Source organism: Vigna angularis, chromosome 8, assembly GCF_016808095.1.
Source record: "Vigna angularis cultivar LongXiaoDou No.4 chromosome 8, ASM1680809v1, whole genome shotgun sequence".
Taxonomy (NCBI): domain Eukaryota; kingdom Viridiplantae; phylum Streptophyta; class Magnoliopsida; order Fabales; family Fabaceae; genus Vigna; species Vigna angularis.
The window spans coordinates 13568293-13576753 of NC_068977.1; the positions used below are offsets into that span (position 1 = coordinate 13568293).

At 33.4% G+C, this 8461-nt stretch overlaps 1 protein-coding gene across 6 annotated transcripts in view; it reads right to left on the minus strand.

The window, feature by feature from the left end:
- LOC108344363 (DNA polymerase lambda) overlaps positions 1–4931 on the minus strand; it is a 37490-nt gene extending 32559 nt beyond the window's left edge. For 3 of the 6 annotated variants that reach the window (XR_008244674.1, XM_052866736.1, XM_052866737.1), the window contains exons 1-5: positions 4699–4930; positions 4417–4554; positions 3302–3610; positions 517–595; positions 287–417 (exon numbers count right to left, since the gene is read on the minus strand). Coding sequence is in view for 5 of the 6 variants with exons in the window: in XM_052866736.1 (XP_052722696.1) it covers positions 287–417; positions 517–595; positions 3302–3610; positions 4417–4554; positions 4699–4920 (879 nt within the window). In the remaining variant the exon portion in view is untranslated. Of the gene's footprint in view, positions 1–286; positions 418–516; positions 596–3301; positions 3611–4416; positions 4555–4698 lie in introns of all 6 variants that reach the window. The other 3 variants (XM_052866739.1, XM_052866735.1, XM_052866738.1) reach the window with 2 other exon arrangements.
- Between the last annotated feature and the right edge of the window lie 3530 nt (positions 4932–8461).

Consider the following 8461-nt stretch of genomic DNA (forward strand, 5'->3'; position numbering starts at 1 on the left):
ATAATTCAATGACCAAATAATAACAAACTTTCTTAAAGAATCATATCTCATAGATGTTAACATGCTGAATGGATTTCCAGTACAACTAGATAACGCCATGCACATTTATTCCTAGTAATAAAAAATAAGTAAGAATACCATAGAAGACAACAGAAATTTCAGAAGAGAAAATAGGGTAAAAGAGCAATACATCTATTAGGAACTATGATTCAGAAATTAAAGATATATATTGTCTTTCAAAGTGACAAACTACAAGACAGAGTGTCCAGTGACATAGTTCACTTACATGATCTTTCAATGATTTTCCAATAGATGGCAGGTTGTTTATCTGGTCAGCACTTTCAATTTTAAATGGCAACTTCTCAATAACAGCAATAGCCTTGTAATAGCTAAAGGACCTTCGATCATCTCCCAATGCTTTCAAACAGCGAGACCACGATAAATAAGAGCACTGGAGTAGCAAACAATATAAAAAGATTGCAATATGTAGGAGACTAGGTGTTACAGAAGCCTTACCTCTATATATGGTTACAAGTTTCCCAAATATCTCTGTTATGTTTTTGTTTTGATCAGGTGGACAGTACGATGAAGATGACTGCAAAGCGCACCCATGTTAGTGGAGCTTTGAGTATGTGCGCATGGTACAAATTGATAGGCTTCTTTTATCAAGAAGCCGATCAGCAGTCCTCAACTCGCACACACACACAAAAAAGAACAGAATAGAATGTGTATTATTGATGTAAGTATGAACAAATGAACAATATCACCCTCCTAGGGAGCACTCTCCCTCCACTAGAACAGATATCCAGTCTATACCAAAAGAATACAAAATGAATAGCCAATCCTGTACAGAACACACACACCCTATTTATAAAGTCTCCCTTCCCCTTCCCACTAACTAACTAACTGTCAAACAACTCTTCCCTCCTAACCGCCCTCTCATTTCCTCTTCCTTCTATCCTAAACCCATTATATCCTATCACCTTATATCCTATCATTACACCCTGTTGTAGAATAACCTTGTCCTCAAGGTTGGAACCGTGAAGCTTGATCTCATGGCTCCTCTTCATCATCGTGTTATCATATGAAGGGAACCCATTGGCTACTGCCCTCCAATTCAGGTCTGGAGGCTTAGGTGGTGGCAAATCCTCCTTCAATGACTTCCACTCTTCCTGGATTCTTTTAGCCCACTTTTGTGAAATCCTCAAAATCTCATCTCTGACTTCATCGACTCTTGTAGCAACAACACTTTCGGCAGCTGCTCCATCTACTTGCAAACTCTCATGTAAAATTTCCACACTCCCCATCTGTGTTGCTGCTGCCCGACTCTCACATAGCATGCTTCTCTTGTTCCCTTCAACAATCTTTAGTAGAGTTGTTGCCAGATTTTTCCAAGAAAGGTTCTTGGATTTTTTATGCCAGGTCTTGAACCCCTGGACTACATTTTCTTCGCTGTTTGGGTGTACTTTTGTTGATCCTTTGGTGTTCTAAACTTCAAAAACATTTGTTGCCCCTATTGTTTGACCTTGGATGTCAGTCCCTTCATAAGTGGTCAACTCTTCTCTTTTCACCCACGAAAAAACTGGTTTTTCCTCACCCTTCCTAGCTCCATTATTGTCAATGGTATCCTCTTCTCCTTTTTGCTCCCAATTGATTGAATTTTCTCCTCCACTTGAGTGTTTCTTTGCTTTCGTGATGTCTTGCAGAAGTTCCTCTCTTCTTTCCTCTCTTGCTCTATAAACAGACTCAACTGGGTTGCTCTCTGACACCACTATTTTAACCCTAGGCCTCAACAATTCTTTCCCTTTTTCACTGTTTTGACATACACACCACAACCTACCACTCTATCTCCACTAAAAACAGCATTTTTTGCAACTTTACTTGGAGAAGCAAGAGTCACAACCTTCCCATCACGGTCTTCACCTGATGTATTTTCCCTACCAACATTTGTCACGTTATCCACCCTTACAGCAGCAACTTCTGCAACTTTCTCAGCAGTTGCCACACCCATGTCTCCATCACAGTTTTCGTCATTGCCTTCCTCTTCACATATATTTTCTTCTCTCCTATCTTGCCCTCTAATTCCTACAAAACCATCAACACTCAAAACAGCAGCTTCTGACACTCTACTCCTTGATGTAATGGTAACAACATTCCCCTCTTCACTGATATTCGTTTCTCTTTTCTTCTCCCCATTGGTTGAATTTTCTCCTCCATATGTGGGTTTATTGGCTGTCTTGATGTCTAGCAAACTACCTTTCACAACATCCCTCCCCATTTTTCCCTCTTTCTTTCCTTTCATGACAGATTTCTCACTTCTTCATACGCCCTTTATCTAAATCTTGATATTCTGCAGCATTTCTTTTATTTCTTGGATAGTTCTTCTCCATTTTGCACTACTCTGTGGATATCTTTCTTCTGTCTTCTCTTCATCATTAGCCAAGTACTCTCCTTCTTCAGAGAATTTCTTAGCTTTCTTGATTTTTTGCAGATTGTCTTTCACAGCATCCCTACCCTTCTTTACTTCTTTCTTTCCTTTCTTGTTGTCTTGAAGAAATTCCTCTTTCGCTCCCTTCTTGCTCTGTCAAGAGATTTCTCCCTTCCTTTTGAGTCCCTTTCTTGATTTTGGTCTTCCAATATCATTTCTTTCAATTCTTGGCAATTTCTTCTAAATTCTGCCATCCTCATTTCCCTTTTGTTGGCTCACTTCTCCCAGGTATTGTCTCTTCCTCTCATGCTTCCACCTCTTCCTCTATCCGACAGCGCTCCCTTGATGATTCGGCAGATCAGACCAAACTTGATAGGCTTCTTTTATCAAGAAGCCGATCAACACTCCTCAACTCGCACACACACACAAAAGAGAACAGAATAGAATGTGTATTATTGATGTAAGTATGAACAAATGAACAATATCACCCTCCTCGGGAGCACTCTCCCTCCACTGGAACATATATCTAGTCTATACCAAAAGAATACAAAATGAATAACCAATCCTGTACAGAACACACACCCTATTTATAAAGTCTCCCTTCCCCTTCCCACTAACTAACTATCAAACAACTCTTCCCTCCTAACCGCCCTCTCATTGCCTCTTCCTTCTATCTTAAACCCATTATATCCTATCACCTTATATCCTATCACAAACACTAGACACAGTTATATGAACCAAAAGATAGAAAAAATATTAATTATATTAGTCAGAATCTTATTCTTAACAGATCCTGAGAAAAATGCTTGTTTTGGAGTAAAATATTGTCACCAAATAATGTTAAGCTGTTGGTGGATAGATCTTAGCACTTACATCGTCACTTTCAGAATCAAGGTGTTGAGGTCCTGTATTTCCATAACTTAAACTATCCCCTTCCTCATGGCTGCTTGTTGATAAAAGTGAAACATTTTTTCCTCCCTGATCGTTACTTTCATTATTTATAATTTCCGTGTATTTGGTCTTTTTATTATTATGCAAATGTTGAGGATCGCTCTGACATGGTTGAGGGTCCCAAGACTTTTCAGGTTTGCCTTGAGAATTCAAGTTCAGCACATACATATCTTCAGATACTATCTCCCCTGATTTCAAGCAGTCCTCCAGCCATTGATAAATGAGAACTCTCTGCACAAATCACCGTTACATCATTAACCGGAAAACAATTAAATAACAAACTAAACAAAAGACATGTAAAGGCACATTCCAAACACAAACGGAAATTCACATTATACATTTAAGAGGCAATACTACAACACACAAATTCTTAAAACAAAAAAAGAGATCAAAACAAGATCAAGACCATTCAAACACTATTATTAGATATCCACTTTGATCCTTGAAAGAAAAACTCAAACCGAGACCACATTTACCCTATATCATCAATAAATACATCTATTAGCCCTCCAAAAGTACACAAGCTTCTTAATAAACCGCTAGGGAAATACCAATCAATATTTCTGATGAATTGAACGCCAAAAATGGGTTCTTTTATGGATTGTATCGTTGTCCTTACATATCCAAGGAGACATAATCAGACTATGTACATGTAAAGGCACATTCCAAACACAAACGGAAATTCACATTATACATTTAAGAGGCAATACTACAACACACAAATTCTTAAAACAAAAAAAGAGATCAAAACAAGATCAAGACCATTCAAACACTATTATTAGATATCCACTTTGATCCTTGAAAGAAAAACTCAAACCGAGACCACATTTACCCTATATCATCAATAAATACATCTATTAGCCCTCCAAAAGTACACAAGCTTCTTAATAAACCGCTAGGGAAATACCAATCAATATTTCTGATGAATTGAACGCCAAAAATGGGTTCTTTTATGGATTGTATCGTTGTCCTTACATATCCAAGGAGACATAATCAGACTATGTACTCATAGATCACATAATGAAGAAAAAACCAACCCCTTTAAAACGTGTCAAAAGTTCCCTATCCAGTTGTTGAAGAAGCGCATCTGAGTTCATAGCAAAAACATGAGTGACCCGTTTGCAGAGGCGCTCCTCTATCACAGCCCCCATTTGCACCAACCTCTCCTTCCAAATCTGAGACACGGGAAAAAAGTGAAGAAACATAGAAAAGATGCAAACTTTGAAACTTCAAATGGAATAAAAAAGGTGGGTTTTGAAAATGAAAAATGTACAATGATATCCATTTTTAGCCAGTGAAACTTGAAACTTGTATGGTACCTGGAGTCGACGGACTTGGACTCCTTTGGTAACCAAAAACACCACCATGCCTGAGAACATTCCACTGGGATCGGACTCTGGCTTCTTCTTTGGCGCCATTTTGCGACGTTTACTTTCCTTGTTGATGCCTTCTACCAGAAACCACGGTGATGCGAGTGGCGTATGCTTCAGTGCGTTCATCCAAAGGTAACCTCTTGGAACCAGGCTGAAGTGTCGCAGCATATGTTTGACACGTGAGTAATTAATTATGATGCAGAAACAAATAAACTTAAGGTGTTTTTGAGACTTGATGAGAAAACAAAATTAGAAAAAATTTTAAAACTTAAATTTAAATGAGTAGAAATTTTTTAATTTTGTTTTTAAGTTATTTTTCAAATTAAATAAAATATAATATGATCTGAGTTTTCTTTCTTATTATTTTTACTAAAAATCATTATTGTGTATTTAGTTTTTTGTGATATGTTATGTTTATCTTAGTTCATTGATCAAATATTAATTTCATTATTAATATTAGTTAAAATACATATTTATCCACTTTTTTAAGTAAAAATCTATTAAACTATAAAATAATTTTTATTAAAAATAATTATAAAAATAAATAATTTGAATAATTAGTTTATTATATAAATAAATTTTTATTGTAAATAATTATTTAAATTTAAAAATATAAAATTGAAAAATATTTTGTTATTATGAATAATTATTTGAATTTATAAAATAATTATTAAAGAATAAAATTAGAAAAGAAAATGTGGACAGAGTTAAGTTCTCTATATTATAACAAAAGTTAATTATTGAAATTTTGCATTAAAAAAAATTAACTATAATATTTTTTACTTATATATTGTGATATATTTAACCTATAACACTTTCCAAAAATGATTACAGATTTCACATCTCTATCAGACATAATTTTCCTTGATAAAAGACTCTAGTAGTATAAAACTCTAGCAATGATCCAGCTTTTCCCTTAATGAAGAATAGGAACAATCTAGTTATCAATCCAAAGAATCGTCTAATTTTGTAACTAAAATATGCCCAATTATCACCTTAAAGATGAAACAAATGGGGAAAGAAAAGAATATAAAATCTATTCTAAAAGAGTGTAGTGGAATGAAAATGATTAAAATTGCTTAAAATAGAACTGCCCTAATAATGGCATTGTCTTGACAGATTTTTAAGAAAGAATTACTCAAATCTCCTTGCAATGATGATGGAATGCTCTAATATGGTGAATTAACCTGTAGAATTATCAAGAAAAATGAATGGGAGATCTTCCAGACCTTGATTCTACCTAAAATGGCTCTTAAATGCAAAACACAGAAGTATATGATGAAATGCCTCAATGAAACCCAGTTTTCATCAAGCTTTTGGTGAAATGCTTGAATGAACTAACCTAAAATTTATGCACTACAAATGGCCTAAACATGTGTTATTGGAAATTCTAACCTAAAAATTATGCACTACAAATGGCTTAAACATGTGTTATTGGAAATTCTAGACCTTGTAGAACAAGTTAACCTCTTTTTAATAATGGTACCAGAGTCAAGCAATGAACCCAATATTTCAAATTCAAATCTTAGGAAATTCTAAACCTTGTATGAACAGGTTAACTTTTTCGTAACATGTTTCTATATGTATAACTAAGCTAAACGAATGGTTAAGCTGAACCAAAAGCTCCAAATACTCAAAATCACTAGTCAAACAAAATTTGATAGCAAAAGCAAACTAGACTAGTTTTGACTTCAAAATGTATTTATGCAGATTTTGATCCAGGTGCAATGCTATGCATGTTCTCATATTCAGACATAATTATTATGATTATTACTCACTATTGAAGCACATAAATGCATAAGATATACAGTAAATCATAAAATGAACATTTGCACCTAAAGAGTTGATATATTCATGCACACGTTAATTCAGTTGCAACCATTTTTCTGTTTTTATTTTACCTCCTTATTTCATAACCTATTAATTCAAATTTATATTTTTTGTTTAAAAATGATTTCAAAAACATTTAATAAAAATATTAATTTTAATAAAAATATAAATATAACATTTGTATAAAAATTAACTGTTTTACTAACATACACTATTCACAAGTAAAACAGGAGTTAAAAACAGAAAAAAGAAAATTTACCTATTTTTCCGTACAGAGCAGAATTGTCAAGCTATCTCATCCATCCCACACTTGAGAAACATTTATCCTCAATGTGTGAGGAGGAAAAGCAAACAATCAACATAATAAAGCTTAGATTTAGATTCTTTTTAGTTTTATTAAAAACACCGTATTTTCTATCTTATTATTTTTATAATGTTGAATAAAAATAACAACAGATCGGGTCGGATATGGATAGTGTCTACTCATTACCCGATCCGCAAAAACAAAATTCACCCGCTATCCGTATATATATCCTTTAAAAAATATCTACGGATATTTTAAAACTTGCAAATACTGGCGGGTATTCACAAATACTTAAAAAAATATATTCTTATAAAATTTTAAAATAAAATTAAAAAAAATATATAATATAATATAAATTAAATTAAATTTAATCTGATAAAATATAAATTAATTTTAATTAAATTTAACTTAATAAAATATAAATTAAATTTTTATTTTTATTTTTTGCGAGTAACGAATACTCCCGGGTACTAATAGTATAAAATACCCGCAACTCACGAGTACTAACTATCCATCACGAATTTTATCCATGGGTACCAACGAATGTTGGTTTTTTTGTCATTCCTAGTGTTGAGGATTACATTAACTACTAACAAAAACCTAGTATTGTTATTAAAGAGAAAAAAAAAACATAAAGGACTTATTAATTTGCATCCCCTATGCTCATCTAAGACATGCTATGTATCCATGTCTTCATCAAGTTAGCTTTTACCAAAAACCTAGTTGGAGCTGTTATAGAGGTTTAGCATGCAATCAAAAGTAATAGTAATTTCAAATAATCTAATTGGAAGATCAAGTTCGGAGTAAAGCTAGATTGGTTCATCCAAAATCACCTCACTAGTAACAACAAAATCAAAATCAATAGTTGAGTCAACACATTGCAAAGCTATTATAAAAAATGATGTCAAGATTAGTGCATGAATCTAAAACAGCAGTAGATACATCAATATGATCAATAGAAAATGTTGAATCAAGAATATGAAAATGCACATGCATGATAGTAACAATATCCATGGCAGGTTCTATAGGTTCAATTTTAAATAGATCAAAAACATTAAAATGTGCAGACAACTCAAACAAAGTAGTTGAAATATCAAGTTTAGAGAAAACATGTGTTATTCCATCATTAGCCACCTCATCAAGATCATTACTATACATTGAATTAAGGTGAATCCAAAAATCAGCACTTGAATTAGAGTTAGTAGCTGGGAACCTAGCATGGGTTGCAACAGGGTAAAATTTTGAAGGATTCTCTAAATCAGCACTACCACTCATTCTAGATATCACAATTCTGGCTTAAGAAATTGTCTTATCCATAATGGACCCACCATTAGTTATATCCAACATTATTATGTTCATCATGCTCAATCTATCATAGAAATATAGGGTTAGAAGGTGCTCAGTAATGTTATGATTTGGGCATGAGGAACACAGTGTTTTGAATCTATCTTAATACTCCCTTAAGGTCTCAACCATCAATTCCATAAGATATTTCATATAAACACAAATATAAATCAAAGACACGGATTTAAAATAATCCAAAATAGAAATTCAACTAAAATAAGATTTAGAATC